Below are 25,729 nucleotides of genomic sequence, written 5' to 3' on the forward strand. Positions count from 1 at the left end.
CCCTCACCTCTCTTTTATTGTTACATTGAATAACATGACCTCAGAGGCTCCTTTCAACCTGAACCCCTCTGTGATTCTGAGAGCACCATGAAATGCTGTATTATCTGATCTTTTAATAACAGGACTCCCTCAGAAGCCATGCAGAACAGTTGCAGAAGGATATTTCCTTAAATCTGGGTAGCAAGTCAAAAGTAAACAACAAAAACACCCAACAAAAATGTCCTGAACCTGATGTAGCTTTACACAGTCTTGGTAGGTTTACTAGTGCTTCAATGACACAGCAATTTCATTGTAAATAACAAACAAGTTCAGCTGAATATTGTAAGATTAATTTTGGATGGTAGTAAAATTAACAGATTTGGGCAAACCAGCACAAAAAATAAGATGGGAAAAAAAAAAAAAGAAACCCTGTCCTGTTACTGCTTATGGAAGCTTTCATTTGAAAAATCCATGCAGTTCATGTTTCTGTCAGGCGAGGTAATACGCCTGTAAATTTAATCTGACAGAAGAAGCAGCGCAGCATCACCAGAAAATGACAAAATCAGATTGTGGGAGAGGGACAGCCAAATGCCTTCACGGCTCTCAGAATCCACCGAGGGAAACAAATTCACACAACTGTAATAAACCCAGACTCAGACACTCACTGGAGGTTTGTGGTGCTAATACCTTTAGTTTCCACTTCAAAATCCCATTCAAAAGTGCTTAAATCTTCTATTGGTTGACTGATGGAAGGTGCCTTTGCCCAAATCCAACCCTTGTAAAAACCAGGGATAGACTGCACTCATTGTTTCCAAGGGCAACACTTCAAATGTTACCAAGTTTTATTTTCTGATATAGTTACACAAATCTGAACTCCTTTTTCTACCCAGGCCTTTCTTCTCATACCCACAAACCCTAAAGCGACACAAATAATGGCCAAAATGAATGTTTAAAATAAAAATGAAATATTTTTACTCTTCAGGAAGCTGCAAGTAATTGCATTTAAAGCGTAGACATGATAAAATCTAGTGTTAACTTTTAACTGTAATTAAAGTAGAATGGGGGTGGAAGTAAAGGAATTTGCAAAGTTAAACCTTATGAGAAATGCTACTGAAGTCAGTGTATTCTGCTACATTAAATAAATAAAGAAGGAGGAAAAAGCCTTCTGTAAGTTTTGACAGTGTTTTTGTTATAGCAGGAAAATCAACAATGCACGCTTGGAACGTTATCAGCATTAGAGAGAGACTGGAGGATGAAATCTAGAATTTTATTCAGAGATCTGACAGAATCATACCCACAAATGTATAGCTGTAGAAGTGTTGGAGGCTGGGGGAGATGCAGCCAGACTGCAGCACAAAGCACTGATTCCCACATGGGGAGAGGCACCGTGGGGCAGAGTGGAAAGCACATGCCCAGCAATATTTGGAGCATTGCTGGATCATCCTGGCTCCACCAGGGCGACCTGCTGCTCCCAGGAAACCAGCATGCTGCAGGGCATCACACAAAGCTATTGAAGTGGCCCTGGAGGAGTAAGAGGAACTTATTAGTGCTGCCTCAGCACTCTCTGCTCTAGCAGGGGCAGCAGTGGTGCTACCAGGCAGAGTGAGAAGAAAATGATGGCAGCCTTTGGGAAGGAATAAAAAGGAAAAGGCAACTACCATGCAGTAACAACCCCAAAGGGGCTGCAGAAGAGGAAGTGAGGCAAATGATGTGCTTAACACTACAGTGGCCCAAGAGATTTCTGCTGTTCACGAGCACAAGGTGCAGCTCAGAGCAAGAGTGAGTGTGGGCAGGTAGGCAGGCGGCCAGGGGAGGCTGTGCTCTCAGCAGTGCTGGGAACACTTGTTCCTCACACAGTTCATTTCCCCCATCTGTCTGGTTCACACTGAGGCCACAGACACACCTGTGCCAGGCCAGATCCAAGGGGACAGAGGGGCAGCACTGAATGCCTGGGACTTGGGGCAGGGTTTGCAGATATGCTCACCAAATACATCCACAGAAAATCACACGCTCAGGGTCAATAATTTGCTGCAGGAAGCATGCCTGAATCTTTACAAGTGTCACACATTCTTGAATGGGAAGGTTTAATAGCTGCTTGAAGAACCTTTAGGAAAGGTTTGGCCTAACCATCTCCATGCTTGTTACTAAAGGAGACCTTCAAAAGGTCATGCTGCATGGATTTTGCCTTAAATTGGTCTGAATATTACGTACACAAAATCCTTTTCATACCATGTCAAAAGCAGAGATGTGGTTTGGTTTGTTTTTTTTTTTAACAGAATAGTATCCAGGTAGGTAGAAGACAAAAAAAAGTGACATTCTAATTGCATCTTCATGAAATTATGACATTTTGAAAGCTAGAAAATTACTTTGTTTCATAAACAAAATTACAGCAAAATCATTCAGATTTGAGTTTATAGTTATTATGAACTACTGGATTACTGAATGTAAGAAAAGAACCACAGTTTAAAGAATCAGTGTTTTTAAGCTGTGACATTTTTGCTAAAACATCCTTAAGTTTTAAGATGCAGTGAGAATTCACAGTGTTTTTCTTCTTAACAGCGTTTTGTTTCACTGGAAAATTTTTAGTCTATTATCAAGTGATCCCATAATGCAGGGCAGAACTAATGGCTTTATTAAGTATATTTACTTCAGGCTAAATGGAAGGAGCAATTACATCCCATTTATACAGGAAAACAGCTAGAATCAGCTGAAGGTACCTCAGAGTGCAACAGAAAACATAAAAAGGCCCGATCAGAAGGTTTGCTGACTCAAAAGAGAATGTTAGGGAACTGTCTGTCCAGCTGTGTGGAAAGGGGCACAGGGTCTGGGTGGGAGGTAGTAAAAAGCAGTTACAAAACTTGACAAGTCTGCCTCTGACACAACAGAAGTGCAAAGCTTCCAGTATTGCTCGCTGCTGGGGCTCACAAAAGAGGCAACAACAGAAACGAGCTAAGTTGTAACAACTGAAAGGCACCTTATTTCTGCCCCAAACATTTTTATCCAGATGGGCTGCAATGTATCTTCTACAATCTGTACACTGCCTTCTCCAACCCAGTAACAGGAACTTTAAAAATTCAAATAATCAGCATTTCAAACACAATTTCTATGGTAGACTCCTCCTCTTACAGGACTTTTTGCAATATGCACCCCACCCAACCATCACCAAAAAAAAATTTAAAAAAAAAAGGAAAAGAGGCAAAAGCAAGCAGGGCATCTTTTTTGTAAGTACTACAATATTGCAAACAATTAAGACAGCATCCACTACCTTTGCCTTTGCTTCTTCTAGGGTATCCTGTTCTCTGGAAGTAAATATACCACCCTACTGCTTCTGTCTAGGAAAGGTGGTAACTCCTTCCAGAACTGCTACAACAGTCTGAGGTGATGAAGTAAAAATAGTTTCCTCTTGCAAGGGGTTCAGGCAGAAAGGTTAAGCAAATCTTTTTGATTTAAGTATGCACTGAGCATATCTGCATGCCTCACAATGCTCCTGTATTTGCTGTAAACTGTTGGTAGCAATAGATTAATAATAAATATGTGCGTCTGACGGGAAAATGTGGCAACTCAGTCCTTGCTCTTGTCCATCTGTTGCTTGCTGTTTGTGTAACTCCATATTCTAGTATGCTTGTTTAGGTTTTAGCTGCTTGTCGCACGTATTAGTGTATATATATATATGTGTGTGTGTGTGTATATATATCCACACGAGGGTTGTGTGATGGTTTGGGTTGCAATGCTGCTCCCTTGGGCTCAGTGCAGGAGTGTGTGAGTGTGGCAGCAAACAGACTGTGTGCTCAGAGATCTGAACCTGATCCTCTCCCTGTCCCGCTGCTGGGGCTGGGCTGAGGCCACGGGCAGCACACAGTGCTCACGGATATCTGTGGATACCTGTGAATACCTGTGGATGCTGTGGATACCTGTGGATACTGTGGATGCTGTGGATGCTGCGGATACCTGTGGATACTGTGGATGCTGTGGATACTGTGGATGCTGTGGATGCTGTGGATCCTGTTGATACCTGTGGATACTGTGGATGCTGTGGATACAGCCACACGGGCTGGGTTTGCCCCGTCCCGCTCTCTGCAGGGACACAGAGCACCCCTCAGTCACAGAATCGCTCGGGTTGGAGCATCCAAGCCCTGCCCGGGCAGGGTCACCTGGAGCAGGTGACACAGGAATGCCTCTAGGTAAGTTCGGAATGTCTCCAGAGAGACTCCTCGGACAGCTGCTCTGCCACCCTCAGTGTCAAGTTCTTCCTCACGCTGAGGTGAAACTCGTGCTTTTGTTTGTTTGTTTCCATTGCTCCTCGCCCTGTCGCTGGGCACTGCTAAGTCTGGCAGTCTCCTCTTGGCACCTGCCTTGGGGACATCTGTATGTATCGAGGAGATCCCCTCAGCCTTCTCTCCTGGCCCAAACAGGCCCAGCTCCCTGCCTTGTTGGTATTGGTATGTATTGAGGAGATCCCCTCAGCCTTCTCTCTCTCCTGGCCCAAACAGGCCCAGCTCCCGCCGTCTCCCCTCATGAGGGCTGAAGGAGCCCCGCAGCACTCCCAGGAGGACAGGGCGGGTCTGAAGCCCCCAGGCTCAGCCCGGCACACAGTCTGGCGTGTGGGACGGCGTGTCCCTGTGCCACAGTGTCCACCTGCGGGCTCCGCAACTCTCCCCACCCCGCCCTGTCCCCGGTCAGCCCTGTCCCTGTCCCTGTCCCTGTCCCTGTCCCTGTCCCTGTCCCTGTCCCTGTCCCCAGCCCGCCCCTCGCCATCCTCAGCGGGCGGCGCTCGGCGCTCGATTGCGCCGCCTGCACTCTGGCGGCAGCCGCCCCGCCGCGGCTCGGCGGTGGATTGGTCGCGGCTGGCGGGCGGGCGCAAGATGGCGGCGGCGCTGGGCCGGGGGCTGGACATCAGCCTGGCGGCGCTGCGGCAGCACGACCCCTACATCAGCGGCATCGTGGACGTGGCCAGCCAGGTGGCGCTCTACACCTTCGGGCACCGCGCCAGCCAGTGGGTACGTGCGCGCGCCCGCCCGCCCCGCCCACCGCGCCTCGGGGGTGGGGCTAAGGGGGGACACGCCCCGCCCCTCAGCACGCCCCGCCCCCCGGCATGGCGGAGGTGTGAGGGCGGGAAGGGCGCGGTGTGCTCCCGGCCCTGTGCTCGGTGCTGTGCTCGGTGTGCTCCCGGCCCTGGGCTCGGTGTGCTGCTCGGTGTGCTCCCGGCCCTGTGCTCGGTGTGCCCCGCGCCCCTCGGCAGTGTGTCAGCACCCCGCTCGAGGGGCGCTGAGGAGCGGGCCGACGGCCTCTGCAAGGCTGCAGGGATGAAGGAGTTCTGCCGTGTGCGGCAGGGCTGTGAGGGTGGGGTTGAGCCTGGAGCTGTGGGGAGAAGGGTTTAAAGTCGGGCCGTGGAGGCTGGGGTTGAACCTGGCGTGGTGTAGGCTGGGGTGTAACGCGGGCCTGTGGGGACTGGAGTTTAGTCTGAGGCTGTGGGAGTTTGGGGTCTAATCCGGGCCTGAGGCCATGAAAGACTGGGGTTTAATCCAGGGTTGTGGAGCTGAACAAAGGCCTGGGGTTTAATGCAAGGCAATGGGAGAATGGGCCCTCAGGCACTCTTGTTCCCTTCAAACACCTATAACGTAACCCAAACACCTATAAGAATGGTGGAGTTGGCAGTGCTAAAAGCATTGTTGTAGGATGATTTAGTAATAGACCCTTCAGGCTCCTTGCTGGTGGTTCTTGGCTTGCTGATGGTGAGCAAAACACTGCCCTATTCTCAACTTTCTCAATGTTGCTTTTCTTCAGGAGAAGACTGATGTGGAGGGAACACTGTTTGTTTACACGAGGTGAGCACAGCACCTTTTAAATGCACAGGTGAAACCTGTGGATTTGGGAAAGCTGGCTGGGATGGAGCATGGCTGAGTGAAGTGCTCCTCCTTCCTCGAGGGTGAAAAGAAACTGAAACTGGCAGGAGCAAATGTGGGAAGGAAAACACTGGGAAGGAGACATTACTTTGTATTTTGATACGACTTCCAAATGTGATTGAAGTCTCTGTATGAGTAAATTGTAAAAATCTTTTGTGTTGGTTTAAATAGGACTTACAGTTTTAAAGTGTCTGAACAAAAAACAGTGAAATAAATAATGATATCCCTTAAAGTAAGGGAATAGCAGAACTTAAAAAATATTGTGTTCCCTGCTTAGGGAACTTTCATACTACTTGTGTCTGTTCGTTTTTCATGTATGTTTCATCCAACATTTTGGATGGTTTTAATGCTTTCTTTTAGCAGCAACTCTGGTTGTCTGTTTATTTCTCACACGTAATATAGGGCTTTGCCATAATTAAAAGGATTAATGAAACTGCAAGAGTCAAGTGTCATTTCCTTGGCAACAAAATCAGATCCTTGTAGCATCTCTTAGAAATAAATAATAAATTTGGAGCACTATACAACAAAGAAATACTAGTGATTTCCTTTTTCCTCGACTTGATGGGATTTCTACTTGTTCATTTTCAGATCTGCCTCTCCAAGGCATGGCTTCACAATCATGAACAGGCTGAGCATGGAAAATCGAACAGAACCTATTACTAAAGACCTTGATTTCCAGCTCCAGGATCCTTTCCTGCTCTACAGAAATGCCAGATGTAAGTATGTGACACGTTGGGTTAAACACTGCAGTCAGGTTCTCTTCAGTCTGTTCTTGTTTTCACATCCAAACACAGTCCTGAATAGCCTCTTGGATTTTCTATATGAATATTTTCCTGCTCTTGTGCTTCATTTACAACTTGTCTTTATAGTTTTCTTGCAAAACTAAGGCTTGAGGCTTATTCCTTATTAAATGAAGTTTTCATACAAAACCGGGGGGTTTAGACCATTATGCTGTAATATTATTTTTATCTCCTGCTTTCAGATACTAACAAGGAGTACTCAGTAATAGCTGTTTACTTGGCAGAGCAGTGGACAGTTTGGCAGCAATACTTAACAGGATCTGGAAACAAATTGTCTCTTTCTAACTTGTTGTTTGACTTGGTGACTTCTTATGCTGTTTTTCATACACGTCTTCTTATTAGATTTACCAAAACTAACAATTTCCTCTGTTTTTCTAATTGCTGGCCCTGCCCATTGTTTTGTTTTTTCCAATATTCCAAATCCATTTCAGTACAGCTGAATATCTATGGCTGGTTGTGTCACCCAGTCTAAAATAAATCCTCTTGGCAGCAAAGGTGGTACTTGTGTACTGGACAAGTCCAACAACATTTTGTCATGTAATAGCTGTCCTTTTGTAAAGCTTGCTTTGCATCCAGTTTATGATTACAATAGGAAATATTTTCCAAAATTATGCACAACAAATAAAAATTTTAGAAATGCTTAAAATAAGAAAAGGCATGTTTCATCTCACTTTATTTTTTTTTTTCATATTTTTTCTATTGTTTCACATGATCCAATCTTAAGTTGAAATATTGTCTGAACACCATGTTGGAGACACTTTCAGTCTAACCCCAGGACCTTTCAGGCTGGATTTAGGATCCATGCCAGTTAATGTTTGCACTGATCCATTATTTCACAGAAAAGTTTCATTTGGGAAATCTGTTAGGCCAGAGCTGGGGTTACTCATTTCAAAGCCAGGAGGGAAGCTCAGATTACAGTTTTTAATGCCAGCAGAAATCTTTGTCCACCAAGGAACAGAAGGTTTATGGATTGAACAGACAATTTTCAATGTGACCTTTAAACTTACATAGTTAACTGCAATTTTAGATGCTTTCTTTCTCAGAGCAAGACAGCAGTTCTGATTTTGTTTAGATGTTGTAACATTTTTAAAGATTTTTTAAAATTTCATGGGTTCTGTATTTGACTAAACTACATAATTACTACTCTGTTCATTAGTGTTTGGTGATATTGTGAAAACCAATGTTTAGAGCCTTGATGCTGCTTAAGCCTTGATACTGATTAATATGAGACAGTTCAGAAGAAATACATCATACTAAATTATTGATTTAATTACCTTAATTTTCTCTCTTTAGCACTGATCAGCTCTATAATAATCACAGCTATTCCCCAATCTGTATTGTACCCAGTGCCTATGTCTGTGCTGGGTCAGGGAATTATTTCCTGATTTGACTTGTTTACCTTTTCATCACTGAATCCTGCTTTCCATGCTTATAGGAAACAAAGAATTTGGGGAATATTAAATTGCTTATCTCAGAGCTGGCTTCACCTTGAGCATTTCAGCTGCCAAGAACACAAGATCCTACCTTAAAATAGTATGCTAATTGTGACAGTGATCTGATACAGGTTAATTGGGTGCTTTTCTGCTATATTGAGTGGAGAAAGAAATGGTGTGACACGTCAGCCAGTGTTCTCTCTCTGACAGTTTCTGTACCCATTTGGACACAGAAGTTACTTTTCACTTCTGTGCCACATTTGAAGCAAGGGCTTTGATCATGATTCCCTAAGGAGGGAAAACTTCTGGACAGATGTGTCTGCTGAATTTGGGCTTTTGCAGAGGTTCTCAAGAGGTGCAAAAGCAGAGCAGACACGCCTGGTTTTGGCAAAGCTGTCCAGACACACATGCTGTGTACATAACCTCACCCTTGTTTCAGTTTTTTAATTTAACCTGCCACCATATGGCTATCAGAACCCTGAAGATTTTTTATTAATTTCCCAGATTCCTGCACTGCAAAGATAATGGGATAGCAGGGAGAGGGGAGTTTGCCAGCTGTCTAAGGAAATTTTTTGGGTTTCATCTGTGTTTTGTGGGTTTGTTTTTTTTTCTTCCCCTGTAGTTCATAATTATGTATGAAAAATTTTCCAAATATATGCATGGGGGCAAGTGATTGTAAAATATTTAGGAAAATATAATGGGGTATATTTTCCTCAAACTTTTATTTTTCATTCTTGGATTCTGTGCATCATTAAGCAAAATGCAGTGGTTTTGTCACAACTGAATAATTTAAAACCATTTTTTTTCAAGGCTAAGTTTGTTTGCAGAATTATTATTCTGTTCTGCTACAAAACCTGCATGTTTTGTTGAAGAAAATATTTCTGTAGTTTAAAACTCTTCAAAAAGTGTTTGTCAGTTTGGAACAAAAGTGTAAATTCAGACTGTAGAAATTCAGTTTTTTTGCAGAAGGGCTTTGCCCTTTTTGGGGGTGTATTCTTCTCAGCCTGATTTTTTTTTTTGCTTAACAGAGTTGGTTAAAGCTCTTTTTAAAAAGTCTGCCTGGACTGAGTACTGCTGTTTGTTCAGAATACAAATGATTGTGGTTTACCTGAGGTTCTGTCCTTGGAGACACTCTTGTCTCAGAGATACAAACAAATCTCTCCTCTCCATTCTAGTTTCTCTCCTTTGATCAGCATTTTAAAAATTCATCGTGTATCCAGCAAGACAGAACAACAGCAGAGGTCATGATTGTCTTCCCCTGGATTTTCCTGACCTTCAAGTGAAACCTCAGTTTTTCTGAGAGTGTTGGAATGCTAACACTCTTAAGCTTAGGCATTATTTTCCTTTTTTAAATTTTCCAAAGAAAACATACATGCTGAAAACAATTAATGTTTTCATAAGAGTTAATTCTAAGCCTAGAAAACCAACCATGCAGAATGAGCTTTGTCATGTTGCATGCATTTTTTTAAACCTGTTTAAGTTTCTCTTCAACTTAACTGTTTTATAGTTTGTCACCTGCAGATTTTCTTGAGAGAAGCAAGTTTTTTACTGCCTCTTATTTATCAGGTTCATAGTGGTGATACATTTTTTTTCATGCAAGGTGGCCTCTGGCACTCAGTTTATTGACTTCCTTGTGCTACACTCAGAAATTATCTGCTCATAAACCAGTTTATAAAAGCATAGATAAAGGCATTACTAATTTTCTACTACATTTCCCATGTAGTTCCTCCCTTTGTGGTCTGTACTTCAACTAACCCATGACTATAATGTGCTTAGAAAATGGTAAAAATTACTTCAGAATGTCAAGAAAAATATTAAACTGCCCCTTGGAAACAGTGTAGATACCAATTTACATTTCTATCACTAAAACCATCAAATATGTGCATATATATATTAGATTTTTGTGCTTTCTGTCTCATTTTAATTTTCAGGGATACCTGAAGATCTTTAATGCCTGCCTGCTGAGAGAGAAAAATATCATTTGATGGCATAAGTTAATACTGCAGCCAGGGATGGTTGGACATGCAGCAGTGCTGCCCAAGGGAAAATTTTGGGGTTTTAAGATCAGGAATTACCATTTTGCAGTCTGGTGGTTATTCAGCTTGCCTGTTCTGGAGTGCACAAACTACAGATTTTGAAACCTGTAACTAAAACCTGCTTAAATCTATGGAAGGAGGAATGGATTTTTAATGTAGGGAAGGGAACAGAGAAATTAATTAAAAATAAATTAACTGAAAAAGTGCCATAGAATATAGTTTTTTGTGGAAGCTTGTAGCTGGTCATGATTTCTCCTTTCCCAAAGTGTCTTTCTTACTGAAGCTGTTCTGAGCAGGAGGCTGGACTAAGTGAACTAACCTAACTAAATTATTATTGTGATTCTAGGATTAGCAGGTGCAAGTTAATCCAGCTTTAAGGTGTTTGGGGGGTTTTCTGTGTATTGTGGAGAGTAAATGTTTTATGATTTTGGTTTTTATGGTTCATTAAAAAAAAAGGAAGAGGAACTGCCAAATTCCTCTTTGTTCTTTGTTTTTAAACCAGAATTGTTTGTACTCGTATTTCTAAATTTAGTTTTTCCAGGGCTGCCTTATTATTCATATTTTCCTTTAAACTAAATATTAATTTATGTTTTTCAGTGGAATTTGCAGACAACACTTCTGAAGGCCTTAAATTTTAATTTTTGATGCGTAACACCATGTCCCCTGTCACGCCACCCAACTCAGCACAGATATTTCTATTCTTTCTAAAAAGCAAGTTTTACTTGTTTCTTCCTCACCTTTCCTAGCCTGAGGATTTGGTGCCAATTGTGGAAGCTTTTGGGTGTGCAAAGCAACCGGTTTGGCATGGTTTTCATTTGTGAAGTGGCTTTTTGCAGCTGTCACTGATGACTGCAGCCATCTTTTTGCTCTAAGGATGTCTTTCTGTTGAGTGTTGAAGGTGCTTAAGAAAAAAATTAAGGAAAAGAAATTCAGTAATCCTAATGTAGATTTTCACTTTCAGCCCAATCTGGAAGTCAGAGTAACTATTTGCCACATGAGGGCAAACAGATAAAAAAGCTGTGTGGTTTTTTTGATGGCTGGTAATTATTTTGTACATGGTAGAGCTGCATCTCTGCTTGGACAAACAAATCAGCAGGAAAACGATATGGAATAGACTTAGAAGCATGTATCAAACATCCCACCTTTGTGGATGAGTTTCTGTATGGAATGGCAGGAGGGTAATACTGCATCTATCTGCTAGACTCAGTCTTAGTTTCCCATTTATGGATGTCAGCATGTAAGCAACAAATTAGCTTGTCTGGAGCTGCAGTGGGGAGAGAGCAGTGCCAGCGCTGGGCATTCCTGACGTCTTTGCAAGATAAGATAGGCATATGATGCAGCAATGCTCAAGGGTTTGGCTTGGAACAGAGAATTCTTTTTTTTCAGAGGGGTTATTTTCATGTGACTCTACCTGGATACCCTCTGCTTCACACATACCTCCTTGTATAGCACGAAAGGGTAGGTGTTTCAGGGTCAGGGGAAATATGTAATGAGTGCCTCCATATTTCTCCAGCCAAGGGGGATATTGCAGAGCAGGTTACTCTGCACAAATCCCTTGTGTAACCGCCTTTGCAGCTTAATCCCTTCACATACGCACACATGTATTTAGTATTTCCAGCTTTCATATGCTTTAAACTTCTTAGCCTCTTTGTCTACAAAAAAATTACTTTCATTTCTTTTTCCTTACATTTGCATTCCTTTTTTAAATTACATCACAGTGGAGGTAGGAAAGCAATGTTCATTAGATGCTCAAAATACAATATATAACCAAGAGAAGCCATCCATCTACTTCACTCCACAGATGTGAGAATTACCAGAATTATCTAAATCCCGTGGTGCTGTGATCACACATTCAGGGCTTCCCAGTACATTATCACCAAATACTGCTGGGAGGCATTAGTTTAGCCTCATCCACAACACAGATTGCTCTGTTTAAACAGGGAGGCAACACTCATGGCAGCTACCAGGACAGTTTCAGTGCACACAAGTGGTGATGTTGTCTTACCTCCAGGTTTGATGTAGAAGCAGTTCAGCTGAGTTTCATGCACCAATTTCCCCTTGTACTTGGTGTCAGCTTCCCCTGCCTGGTGGCTGCTGAGGGGCTGATAGGCTTGCCGAACCAAAGCTTGAAACATTTTAAAATTCCAAACAGCGTTGAAGCAGCTGGACCTGAGTGTATTTTCTATAGGTAGCAGAGGCACATTCCTCTTGGTTAATTTTCTTGCTTCAGAGTTATTTTATGTAATAGCCTTGTAAAGAAGTTAAACCCTGAATATTGTTTTCAATTGCTGGATCTTCAGGACGTGGCACACACTTTAGTCTTCTAATCTATAAACTATTCTGTAGCTCTTGGAAACTTTTGCAATATCTCTTGCATTAGACTTCCTTTTCTTGCTCCTCACTTCTAATCCTTTGCTTGTCCTCTGTGCCTCACCCTCAGCTGGAGCCTCCTCCTCCCCCTGTCCGTTTTTCAGGAAAACTTGGATTGAGGAGTGAAGATAATGGGCGCCATCCACCCGTCAGCTCATCACCTCAGCGAGCCATGACCATCTCTGGTTTCTGTATATCCACACTGCCTCCTCTGATAATATCCTCTTGTGCTGGAAAAAAATAGGTTTGCTTAGCAGAGGGTGGACTACACTCCTGACATAGGCAGAAAACGTCTCTTGGAATGTGAGCTTGCTTACTCACACTCTTTTATATGTGTGTATATATATAAAAATATTTGTAACCTTCTCTCAAAACATGGAAGATAAATATGTGAGCAAGTGTATCCCACAGCACATATACAAGCTGCTCACTTCTGTCTAACTTTGATTTAATACAAGCTCTTGAGTGCCTCATCAGCACTCTCTTTGTCAAAACAAGCCTTAAATCGGCAGTAAAGAATACTTTTCAATTACAGGAGGGAAAAGGAAAGAAACCCTTCCCAAGTGTAAGATAGCATACCCTTTAAAGGACAAGGAATGTGTTATATACAGAACCAGGGTGCAAGTGCTCCAGTGGAATTCCACTCAGGCTGCAAAGGCAGCGTTGCTTTTTTGTCTTAACTGGCATCCAAATGAGGAACAGCACTGGGCTCAAAGCCTGCTGCCTGCTCTGCTCTCCTGACTGGGGCTGCAGCCCAGCTGTTGGGTTTGCAGCAGAGCTTCCTTTAATAAAATATAAAGTCTTCATCTGATAATGCATTGCTTAAAATCAATCTGAACAAATACCCCGGTGGGTTTTTCCTGCTAGCTTCATTGTTTTGGACATGCTCATGCCTAGGTCTTTTGGAGCCTGTTTTAGTAATCCCTTTGCGTAACAGAGATGTTATTGACATGAATAAAACCAGCCAGAGATTCTGCAGCCAGGGAGGAAAAAAGTAAGCGATGTAAGACACATGCTGCAGGTCAGAAGTCAACAATAAAGGGACTAAAGATTCTTCCTGTGAATCATCTGGTGTTGGCCATTGTTAGACAGGATATGGACTCTGTTTGATGAGCTGTACCAATTCTTTTGTCTCTGTCAAACAAACTGCCTCTCGGTCAAATTTCAGTATTTTTTCCTCAATAACAGTGTTAAATCCTCTGTAGAGGAATGGGTAGCATCTCTCAATTAAGAAGTTCATGAAATTTCATAATAATTAGTAAAAGGAGAGAAATAACATTGGATTTTTATGTGAGGTATGATATGTCTTCCTGCAGGGTTTTGCCGCTTTCTTTTTATTGTTATCTGTTGTTTTTTTTTCTGGTTTGTCTTACACGAATATTTCTCTAACACTTTAACAGAAAGCAAAGTAGATGATCAGATTTGCAATGGGAGAGTCAAAAGCTGAAGGAAGGGAGAGACTGAGGAAGCAAATGATGATTACTGCTAAGTTTTATTCTTAAAGGATTATGCATGAGCTACTAAAACACTGCTGACTTCTGAAGCAAAATGAAATACGCATTTTTATTTTGTGTGACAATAATACAGCTGCTGCCATGAAAATAATCCAGTGCAAAAATCCCAAGTTTTTATTTAAATGTAACTATATCTCTAGTCTATAATCAGGGGTTCAAAGTTGCAGGGTACCTCCCAGTGCTGCTGTCATGAAACGTCTAGCTGCTAATATAAAATGAATTTGATAAATGTGAGGGGTTTTTCTCTGTTGAATTATAGGTTTAAAATAAGGAACTGTTTACTGCTTAAATTACATTTTCTTGGTGACAAACTTGGTCTTAGGGATGCATTGTTTCTCTCTTTGTATATATACACAGAATGTTCTGTATTCTTGCAGAATGTCTCGTGTGCAAGAGTACAGAAAGGTCAGTAAACTTCTGAGTGATCTGAACATAAATTTCAATAGTTAAAATAAAATTTTAAAAGATACACCAATATGTTAAGATAGAATTACTTACAGCAGTCAAAAGGAAAATGCTGTAAGGTTCTTCAAAGGGGTGCTATTTGGGTCTTCATGAAAGAAATTGCAATTTCACAGGAAAAATATAGGTGAGACATTTCTATTAATAGTTTAGTGATCCTTCAGCTTTCAAGCATGTAAAATGCAGTGACCATATCTGAATGATAAAGGGTTCAGGGTGAAATTGAGCTTGTGAACCCAGGGTGAACCTCCCCACAACTGGAGGAAACCTGTTACTGTTTGGTGTCATTCTGTGAGAACAGTGAAAGTCCTTCCTGTGCCTGTGGGAGTTTTTAATTCTCCTAATCTTAAGGTGTTTCTTACATGTTTCTTGTTACAAGAATAAGTTTATACAAGTAACTTAGAATTTTATTGTTGCAGGATAAGCACTTAGCCCAGATCTGCAAATGTATTTCCATTACTTAGGATCTGAAGGTATGCAGTGAAGAAATAAGAGATGAGATCACAGCAGTCAGAATTAGAAACATCATCTCTAGTTAAGGTTGCTTATTTTCCTCATGAAGTCCTTTTTGAAGTTGTTCATTATTTTGTGGGAGTTAAACCATTTGGAGTGACAGCTCATCAGACTGATTATAGTAAAAATTCAGGTTTCAGGGGAAAATTACATGCTATTGAGCACCTATTTGAGGTTAAAATAGTCTTCCTTTTTTTCCTCCTCTCTTCTAATACGCTGGAAAATGGCATTGTCAGAGTTTGGAAACTAATTTGACCTTGAACTTAACAGTAGCTGTGGAATTAGAGGTGTACCTTTGTCAGGTACCTCAGAGATGCACTTTAAAAATAATTGGGAACATATTCTTAGATTGGACTAAATTATAAATGAAACCCTCGATGTGAGAATCCTGGTGAGTCCTCTGCCAACTGTGTGTGTCACACACAGAGGAGCAGCTTTTCCCCAAGGGACTGGAAGCCCAGATACTCCACCAGAAACACACAGAAGCTGCTGCTTTTCTTAACATAGTGAAAGGCAGGGTGGAAATAAAAATGCTGGAAATTGAGACCCTGATGGCAGCTCTTTCCTATTCTTTCCAATAAAAGCATTTTTTTGTTGTTGTCGCCAGAAAACCTGTTATCCCCTTCTTGACTGAGGAGAGTTCTTCTTGCTTTTTGTTACTAGCTAGGAGTGATGTGCTCAGAATCAAGAAAAGAGTTTGGTTTCTAGTTTAACCACTTGAGACAGTCTTCTGTTTGTGGAAGTTTCCCTGCTGGTGAAGGTGTGGATTTGTGTTCAGCCTGGATTTGTGTGAGGCATTTCTGTGTTATGTTCAGATGATTGCTGTAGATCAGGGCCTGGATTCATTGCAGTGTTTTCAAGATATGTTTTAGAGTTTGCTGTAGAAAGTTAGCAGAGAACACAGAGCAGTGGTGAGCTAATAAAGGTAACAGTTTCAGATTTGGAGGAGTTCTATTTGTTTGTATTTGGAGGAGTTATATTTATTTGATGGATTTTTATTTCACAGGAACCGTGCTTTTGTTGACTGAGGATATTTGGATGTAGTTTTTAGCTTTGCAGCAGACTTCACTTACCTTTCTAAAGTCTGTCTATAATTTTTTTATATCAAAACTGGAACAGGACTTTCACCCACCATTTATTTATCTTAGTACCTCTTCACTTACCTTTTACCCTCCTTAAATGAGATTCTTTGGTTGTTTCTGTTACAAAAATCTGGTCTGATGGGGACATTTTGGAAGCCTGTTGTGAAATACTAATGAGAACCACTTGTTACTTAAGAGAGCTTATAAATAAATTTAAAAAAAAAAAAGACTTAATAAGAACAACTTGTTATTTAAGAAATGGATAGCCTGGCATCTGCAGCCTTCCTGCCTTAATTTCAGTCTCATCCACCATCATGATTTAAAAATTATTTGGAACTGGTGATGCAATGGCAGGAGGTGTGACTGGAAAACCAGTGGTGTGGGGGGAAAAATAAATTCTCTAAGCCAGATGGATCATAACATAGATGCTATTCCTGTGTCATGACTAAAAAATTCTTGTAGCATCAACAGAAGGCATATTTAAGGGAAATCTTGCAAATACAGTTTGCATTTGGGCTCTTTTCCAAAAAAAGTAAAGAACCTGCTGATGGACTCTTACATCTGCTGAGCTTTATGGAAATAAATGGATCAATGGGCTTTGAGTTTTCCTGCAGGACTAACAGAACTTTCACTTGGAGGCCATTTAGGGGACTTTCCAGTGACCCTGTTTTGCTTGACTGCTACACAGTTGATTTTTCTTCATTAAAAAAATCTGATAAATTTGGATTAAAAATCTGCCTGCAGTCAGTCTATCACAGTAGAGCCACAGACATAATTTATTTATTAAACAATTTACCATGTCTGTGCTGTCCCTTTTTTTTTTTGCTTCATGAAACCAGAAATATTTGCTGGCTCCATCTGAAGTCTGCAAACTGGTCACCCAACTTTCTTGACTAAGAAATGATGGCAGGAATATTTCAGGGTCCATTTTATTAACAAAAATTGGTTCTTGCCTTGATTTTTAAGGCATAATTCCAAGCACAATTCAGCAGATGGTGGTGGGGAACTTATTCTTGACTTCAGTGATGTTGCCAATCATTGCCCACTCTTGAACCATTTGATTTTGGGGGAAGGGTTCTGGGGAGGCTTTTTCATTTTGCTGGGGGTTTTGTTGTTGCATTTATTTAATTTTTTTTTTTTAAATAAAATTGCTTGAACAGTTTCCTCTTCACTTGAATTTCACTGGTCTAGCTGGAAAATGGCCATGTGTGATCACTGCTTTGTGATCATGTCTCTGAGTAAAATTCTTTTTCCTTTAATAACTGGTTTGGTTTGTTGTGGATTTTTTTTCCCTTTCTTCCTTGTTCATAGATGATATTTTAAACATTTGAATAATGGAAATAAGAAGTCTTCCTTTTCCCTGTATTTATTAGCAGTTATCCAAATAAGGAAATCAGGAGCTTTATCAACATTTAAATGAAAGAACAAGTGTCTGATGATTTAACAGAGCCTTTTCAGAGCTTTTTAGGAATTTGGGTTAAGCTCATATCAAAATAGACATTTTTGTTGTTTGAAAAACTCTTGCCTTGCTTCAGTTTATTGATGGTTTTGTGCCTGAGAAATCATAAAATTTTAGATCTCTCTTTAAAATCTCTCAGAAATAACAGGATATAGCCAGAGAGGAATTTCCATTCTTTAGAAAGATACAGTTACCTAATACATATTTTGTATTGTGTAGCTTTGAGCAATGCAGAGAAGCAAGAGGCCTAAAATTTCCAGTTCTGTTGCTGAGCCATTTCTATCAATATGGTAGAATAGGTTAAAATTTAATTTTTTTTTTCCTACTGTTTTGGTTTTAAGTACCTAAATAGCAAAATTTTGCATTTCCAAGAATATAGCCAAGTGTGAATTTACATACTGAGAGCAAATGTCTAGACTATACATAGAGTAAAATACCTTAGAAAGCATGATGCCAAGAATAAACCACAAAATTTTACGAATTGTTTTATTTATTTCTTTATTTTTAATACCAGCAAGTGTAAAACAGTCTCTACATACAGGGGAACCTCTAGACAGTTGTTATTTCTATGTTTGTTTTTACCAAACTTAAAGACTCAGTGCAGTCTGTGGAGCAATAGCTTAAACATCACATATTCCAGGTGCACTGAAACAAAAGCTTTGAGAAAGGAAATGTCTACCCAGAAGACAAAAATCTAATAGGTGGAATAATGAAGAGGAAAAAAAACAATCCTAGAGAACACCTTTCTTTTGAATAGAATACTTAACAGGAATTGATTGAAGCTGATAAGAAATTCTGCATTATCATAATAACTAAATTAATGTTTCAAATATTGAGAGGTTAGAAACTGTTATCTATAATTCTGGTAGATAGCAGCTGTCAGCTTCTGCTTATAAATAGTATCAAGTGTTCCAGTGTTTGTGAGGACAGGAGAAATCTGTAGCCAAAAAATGAAAATTGTGAGGCGGAAGCTTTCGAATTGGCTCTGAAGTCGTGATTTCAAACTGAAATAGTGTCCTTCCTGAAATTCAATCACTGAGCTATTCAAGGAGCTTCACAGATCTTGGTAAAATTTTTTCAGCTTCAATTTATGAGTAACCTGCCTTTTTCAAATTCTAAAAATTTTAGAGACTCATATCCCCTTAATAAGTAATAATTTCAGTTAGTTTATTTAAGTAATTTATTTAGCTTCCCATTCAATACTAATTGGATCTTCTTGATTTCATGGCTGCATTATGTCACAGTTCTGTGTAATCTTGTTAACAGCATTCTGACTTTGGCACTTTTTTCTTTTAATGTCATCAATTCATTGCTTGATTTTATTTTTTTAATGTTATTTACAATAATCTCTTCTTGCATAACTTTATGGTTGAAGCTGGGCCTGAAAGTGACTTCATATTTCCTCTTCTGTGTAGCAGTAGAAAAATCTGCTTTGTGCCTCTGATGTTTGGTGATTCATTTTGAACATGAACATGAAATTACCACTCTACAAACGATACTCAGATCTGGAATTCTATTTTCTCAAACAGTCTGATGGAGAGGGAAGGCAGATAAAAGTAATCTGTTTATGTTTAATCCTGATAAGAGCTGCAGCGTTTTCATGCTGCTAGAAAGCTTGCAGTGGAATTGTATTGTGTGTCCCTGGCAGCTACAGTTTGTTACCATCTTAAGTTCTCTTTCTGCTTGGAAGGTTTTGTGTGTTGCCACACACGTAAGAATTTTTTTGGCCATTTTGTGTTCATCATTAATTAAGATGGAGGCTGTTAATACTCATTCTTACTACTGCTAGTTACACTTTGTTCTGTTAAATACAGATTGCAGCAGAATATACTACTGTAGTGTGAATTTGTGGTTACTCCAGGTATCTCAGATTTCCACAAGTCACTGTGTTCTCACTTCTCACATGCCTGAAGGAGATCAGGGTTCATTGTGCTGCCACAAGCTGTGGTTATTTCTCAGTGTATTTCTGAAGTGTTCATCTGCTCTGGACAGACAGGAGCAGTGTGGAAGGAAGGACAGAAGGAATGTTCACTTCTGAAAGATTTCAGCACTGCCTGCTGAGCTCTGAGCTCAGGGGATGTTGGGCTTTGGTCTGAGCTTGCTTTCTGCTGTGCCTCCTGATTTGGATTGAAAATGCCATTTAGCAAGTTGAGAAGGTAAATGTGGGTGGCTTTGCAGCTCAGCTGAGATTTAAGGTAATGGCCTCTGGATCTGCAGTGTCCTGCTTAAAGCTGGAGCTAAGATGGGATATGTTGTTGGGTGCTGGTTTGGTTTGGTGGCACAGACCCAGTGTCCTTATTCTGTGACCCAAAATAGGTTTGTATTTGTTACAACTGTATTTCAGAATACTAGTTGTAGTTCTGTAAAATCTGCAATGGTTTTTTATACTGCTTATCAGGCAATTTCCTTGTTTGTCACTGAGTTGAGGCAAACTGTTCTACTTCTGCTGCTGGTTTGAGTCTTTCAGCTTCTAATGGCCAAAGCAGTGCAGCATTTCTGAGGAACTGTCAGCTTTCAGATTTATTAGATATTCATAAATAGTCTGTGACATGTCTGTCCTGTTGGCCAGAAGGTGAAGCTGTCCAGCCTGTGTTGCATATTGATGATGCCACCAGCTGTGGTAGACATAAAAAAGAATTGAGAAGATGGAGCAGATGGCCAAAATTTCATCAATACTCTTCCTCCATTGGAGATTCTTTTATAAAAAAGAAGAATATTGATTAAAACAAATTTGACTTGTCTGGGGTTCTCAGTCTGCTTGCTGTGCTGTTGCATTGAAGAATGTAGAGTTACTTGTGATTTGTGATTTGGACAAGAAGTTTGCAAATGTGTTTCATCAGAAGGATGTGAAGTTTTGCACAACAGGTTGGTGTTTTGGAACCTCATGAGTTGTTCACACACTTTTCTGCAGGTTCACAGTTTATTAAAGAATGGCCACTGGATTATGCTAGAATATTAATGTCTACTTGAAATGCATATTTTAATATTTATGTTAAAAAAACTGAGATTACTTGTGCAGTTCAGCTCTTATGTTGCACATTGTAGAACCACTGGTGCATATTGTGTTACTTGCCTTTTTTAGGTGAATAATGGAAATCATCACACTTTTCAAAAATCACGGAAAGGACAGTACATATTTTAAAAGTTAATTTTTCTATGTCTGCAGCATGTCTGGTTTGTGGGATATTTTTTAGACTTTTTGCCAGTGTGCTGTATTAAACAGTTTGAACCATATTTAGTTAGAGAAGACAACACACAGCTGAAAATTTGGGGAGGGGAACGGAGAAAATACTACACTTGGGTCTTGCAAGCAGCTGTGCATTCGTTTTCTTTCCAAACATTAACAAAGGCAAGGTACATTTAATATGCCATGGGTTTGGCTCTGTGGAATTGAAGGAGTTATTGCTTTTGGACTCTCCTAATATTAGGAAATACTTCATCATCAGGGTCAGTGTTGCAATTGTTTTTAAACAGGTGCTCAACCCATTTCCAATGAAATCCATTTTCAAATGAAATCCATATTCAAATTAAATCTTGCCTCCACTGTGTTTGAAGACATGTTAGGAACTACCAATTCTTAGTAAGGTTAAGAGACAACTTTTGCCAAGGAGGAGGAAACCCAGAATTTTCCCATTTTTTTATTGTGAACATGGATATTGCACAAGGCTGTGCTGATGGACAGGGAAAGATCCCTATTAAGCCTTTAAGTGCTTCTGTCTCTCCTTCCCATAGCAGAAGCCTGAGGTTAAAACAGGACAGTTACCTGATGGATGTACAGATTGTTGTGAGACACTGTTGTGGATTTATTCCCAGGCTGTCTTCCCAGAGCTGGATAACAGAGGTGTGAGTGGAGAAAAGCTCCCTGTTTGGAATGATTGTGGAACTTGCAGTAACTCCAGTCCATTGTGGTTCTGCCCATTGGGATTGTGTGTTTGAGCATCCTGAACTACCTAGAAATTCAAATCTCTCATTGCTGCAAGCACTTTGGAAGCTGAACTTAAATACAAAATACAAATATTGGGGTTGGCTACAGATAATTACTAATTTGCTGTTGAAAATAATGGGCAGCATTATAGGAATACAGAGGTTTGTTCATACTACTGCACCAACTTTGATGCTATATAAGAGACACCTGAGCATTGTTTAAAAACTAAACACATTTTCTTACTTCCACATGTGTGCAGTGCACCCTGCAGAGTGCTGGTAGTAGAGTCTAGTGGATGTGACAACTGAAATAGAGGACAAAGAAAAAGATTTTAAAGAAAAAAACCCCACTGGTTTTGTGTTGTGAAGAAAGGGATCAAATACTTTGCCTTAATTGAATATTTAAGAGCTTGTAATGTACATGCTTAGAGATGTGGCTTTGATCTTTTTTTTGATTTTATAGGATCTGAGGTATCATTTTGTGTTTATAGATGGGGAAAACATAAGATGGAAATAAGAATTACTTTACAGGTCACGTTTAGATATCTGCCAGGTAGAATTGCTGTTTGAGAAGATGCTCACAGTTTGTGTTTGATGTGCATTTACAGTGTCCATATATGGGATTTGGTTTTATGATAAGGAAGAATGCCAAAGAATTGCAGAGCTCATGAAAAAGTAAGTGATGAGTAAACAAATCTTCTTATTCCTTTTCATGTATGTATTTCTGTACATACATGCACATTTTATATTTTAGAATTATGATACCATTCTACTTTATAAATATAAACTTTGGTGCAAGTGTCAAGCATGTATTAAATAAAATGAGAAATAAGTCACTGTGTTTCAATAATTTTTCCTAATTTGTAGTGCAGCTCTCCAGTTACATCAATGTGTAACAGTTGATATGATTTATTTCCTGATGACTCAGAGATCTATTTTGAAGAATTGTATTCTTTGGGGTTTTAATATATTTTTCAATTTGGAGAGATTTTATTTTTTAATATTGTTACTTTTTTTTCTTATATCAAGGTAAGTGCAGGCTGTGAGGCCATATTGTACTAATTCAATTTCTGTGGGTTTGTCCTGTTTGTGCATCATGGCTGAATTCCTGCTTCCTCATTTCTTAGCAATATGTACAAAATTCACGTTGTTTTTGGCATATAAAGCAAGACTTCAATTAGCTTTGAGCTCATCACTTTCATACCCATAAAAATGTGGTTTTATCCATGCTACACAAACTTTAATTTTGCACTGAAGTCAGAGGTGAAGATTTCCCACAGAACTGTGTTCTCAGCTGTATTTTAACCTAAGAATGTCATGGATAGATTTTCTTTTTTTCCAATATTGCTCCTTTTTTCACATGTCCAGGATGGACAGAACACATTCCTTCTCAATCCCCTCAGCTGTTGATGGACTTGTTTGCAGTGACCCTTTTCTTAGGATTGTGTTCTGCAGGTTTTTGTGTTTACTTGGAGGAGGAAGGAGCTGAAGTCACACAGCTCTTACCAACATTTGCAATCTACGTTTTTTTAGGGCTGTAATGTGGAGGATGTAGCAAAGGGGCTGAGCAGGACCAGGCAGTGATTGGATATTCCTGTGTTACATAGGGTCAGACATACCATTGTGTCCCAAATGCTGTAAGGGACAGGAGGAGGGATGGTGTGGAGCTGGGTCTGTCATCCCAAGGAGGCCTTGGGAAGCTGATGCAGCTAAGCCAACAGCAGTAGGTGCTAACAGAGCACCATGCAGAGGTCCTGCAGAGCTGTGAATCTCCTTTTCAGCTCCTCTGTCTGTCTGACAGCTCCTGGGGCTGTTAGACATCATCTCCATCAGCCCTTAGTGACATCAAGTTGCCAAAGTGTCCCAAAGCCCATTTCTGTGCTCTGCACTACAAATCCCCACAAGGCTCATCCTCACACATCTCAATTCATAGCAAAGTGCTTTAACTCTCCTGTGTTCCAGACAGGATTTGTGATCAAATACTGGATGGGAAGGTAGTCATCTTTGCTCTGGATATTTTTTTATAAAGTAATACCTGCTGCTTTTCATTTTGCAGTGACAAAACAGTGTGAAATGCAGGCTGTGACAGTGGTGGGGTTTTGTTCAGTGGGGTTTGTTGGTTTTGCTGTGTATCCTACAGCTCTAAAATGAGTCAGTTGTGACCCAAGAAATAATTGATGGGGATGAGTTTACAGAAATAAACAATGAACCCTAGGAAACCCAGGTTTTTGACAGCTCATTTTAGTTAACTAGCTCAAGTTTCAGTTGGTGGTGATTAGGTGCTCTCAAACTGGTAATTTACTACAATAAAACCTAGTGTTCAGAGGATTCATGCAAATGTAAACCACGTGTAGTGGTTTATAATAGCAGTATTTCATATAGATAAAAAATACCCTGTTGCTCAGCCAATTGGCTGTGTGTTTTAATTCTCAGCATTCTACAATAATAATAAAACAGCTGGGGCAGGAAATTGGTCATTTGCTAGTAGTTAATGCCTGATTTGTGTGTGTTTGCCATCCTCCACCACTAGCAGAACTGAATAACACTATAAATTCCCTGCTCCTTCTGGGTATAGAAATTGTGACTCAGTTATGGAAATTTTGTTCTATGGTCTAGTGTATTCAAGATTGGAGAAAATCAATCTCATGTTAAATTATGATTTTATAGAGATTTTTTAATAGAGATTTTTTTAATGCATGTTTTAATGTGGGTGGGGGAAGACATCTACATTAAAACATGCATTATATTTGCAAATATTTGAGTTTCAATTAAGCATTGTACAGTAATTGCAGTTAAATTTTTGTATTTTATTTATACTTTTTGTCTCATCTCCTCCACCTTCCAGCCTAACTCAGCAGGAGCAATTCAAAGCCCAGCAGGGCACAGGAGCAGGAGTGTCCCCCATGCTCACCAACTCTGCTAACAACAAAGAAGTGGATATCTTACGGATGCTCACCAAGGCCAAAGATGAGTACACCAAGGTGAGACTCTCCCACTTTCCATTATAAAACGTTTGGGGGTTTGGGTTTGGAATAGTTTTGCTCAAAGGGGAAAATTATTTTGGACAGCTCTCTCATTTTGTGTAGAAGTGGTAAAAAAGGTTTGGCAGAATTTGCTAAAGATTCAAAAGAAATGAATGCTGTCAATAAAAAGTTCTGGGAGGAGAATGTGGGTATGATTGATTATTTGTTGAACAGTAGAGGGTAAAAACAAGGATCAATTGCCTTTCATTCCGACCCTCCTGGAGCATCACCTGGACACTGTGCTGTTTTCCTGCATCAGCTGCTTACCTGGGAATAGTTTCTGTGGTTTGTGCAAAGGACTTAGTTCAGGAGACCTCTGACAGTGAAGTTACAGCTTTTAATTGTGGTTGTTAGCTGCTTTCAGACACTAATGGAAGGAAATGAAAAGGCTGAAATGTAGTATGATTCCAGCCTGTGTGCTGCTTTGGTCTTCTGAGGCTTCTAAATAAAGAAGTAACTAATGGACTAATAATGTTCTCTATTATTGAGCAATCAAAAACGTTTTACTTTGGGGAATAAAAATCTAATAATTTTAACTATCCATATATAAGCTGCAAATTGTTACAGAGCCTGCAGGTTGCTGCTGCTGTTTCCTGTATTGCTTATGTGCTGTCATGCCATAATAGAGCTCAGAAGTGTCTGAGGCTGCAAATATATCTTAGCTCCTTCTCTCTTTAAATTTCTTCTGTTTATTTTTTTCTGAAATGTAGCTACTAATAAAATCCTCAGAAAGATGATAGCAAACTGTTTGAGCTAGGGTGAAATGTAGGTTTTTTTTTTTATTGTGGTACAGTTTCTATTGAAGCTTGGAGCCTTTGTGTTTTCTCTAATAGAGATTTAATGTGTTACAGTGGACAAACTTGCAAAACCTGGTATCTTTCCCATATTTTAATATTGAATCAGTATCTAATCTTGGCATCAGAGAGTGTGATTTGAGATGTTCTGAGATGTTTAAGAGGTTTTCATTAGATAACCTTAAAAATACTGCAAATGGAAAACCGGGGAAATAATAGGCTGTGAAAAGGGGTGATTAATCTAAAATATGTTATCTTCCATTTCTGCATTAGCACACAGAAATCAAGACAAAGGAGATGAAATTCTGTTGTTTAAATAATAGTTTTGGGGACCCTTTTCCCTTTAGAATCTTTTGCAAATTTGCTTCTCACTTTAATCTTTCTGCAGCTAAAGGATTGCCAAGGAAATAAAAAATAACATGAAAACTTCCTCCTCA

At 40.0% G+C, this 25,729-nt stretch overlaps 2 protein-coding genes across 23 annotated transcripts in view; one reads left to right on the forward strand and one right to left on the reverse strand.

Moving 5' to 3' along the window:
- The window catches only part of CACNA1C (calcium voltage-gated channel subunit alpha1 C), a 357,538-nt gene extending 344,811 nt beyond the window's left edge, over positions 1-12,727 (reverse strand). For 11 of the 22 annotated variants that reach the window (XM_085049355.1, XM_085049346.1, XM_085049349.1 and 8 more), the window contains exon 1: positions 12,157-12,726. In XM_085049355.1, coding sequence (XP_084905481.1) covers positions 12,157-12,286 — 130 coding nt within the window. In that variant the 5' untranslated portion in view covers positions 12,287-12,726. Of the gene's footprint in view, positions 1-12,156 lie in introns of all 22 variants that reach the window. The other 11 variants (XM_085049354.1, XM_085049351.1, XM_085049345.1 and 8 more) reach the window with 2 other exon arrangements.
- Positions 4,806-25,729, forward strand: part of DCP1B (decapping mRNA 1B) — a 33,620-nt gene continuing 12,696 nt past the window's right edge. The window contains exons 1-5 of the mRNA XM_085049357.1: positions 4,806-4,976; positions 5,764-5,804; positions 6,471-6,598; positions 22,084-22,150; positions 24,321-24,456. Coding sequence (XP_084905483.1) covers positions 4,842-4,976; positions 5,764-5,804; positions 6,471-6,598; positions 22,084-22,150; positions 24,321-24,456 — 507 coding nt within the window. The 5' untranslated portion in view covers positions 4,806-4,841. The remainder of the gene's footprint in view (positions 4,977-5,763; positions 5,805-6,470; positions 6,599-22,083; positions 22,151-24,320; positions 24,457-25,729) is intronic.

Source organism: Lichenostomus cassidix, chromosome 1Ab (genome assembly GCF_008360975.1).
Source record: "Lichenostomus cassidix isolate B80296 chromosome 1Ab, HeHo_3.0, whole genome shotgun sequence".
NCBI classification, from domain to species: Eukaryota; Metazoa; Chordata; class Aves; order Passeriformes; family Meliphagidae; genus Lichenostomus; species Lichenostomus cassidix.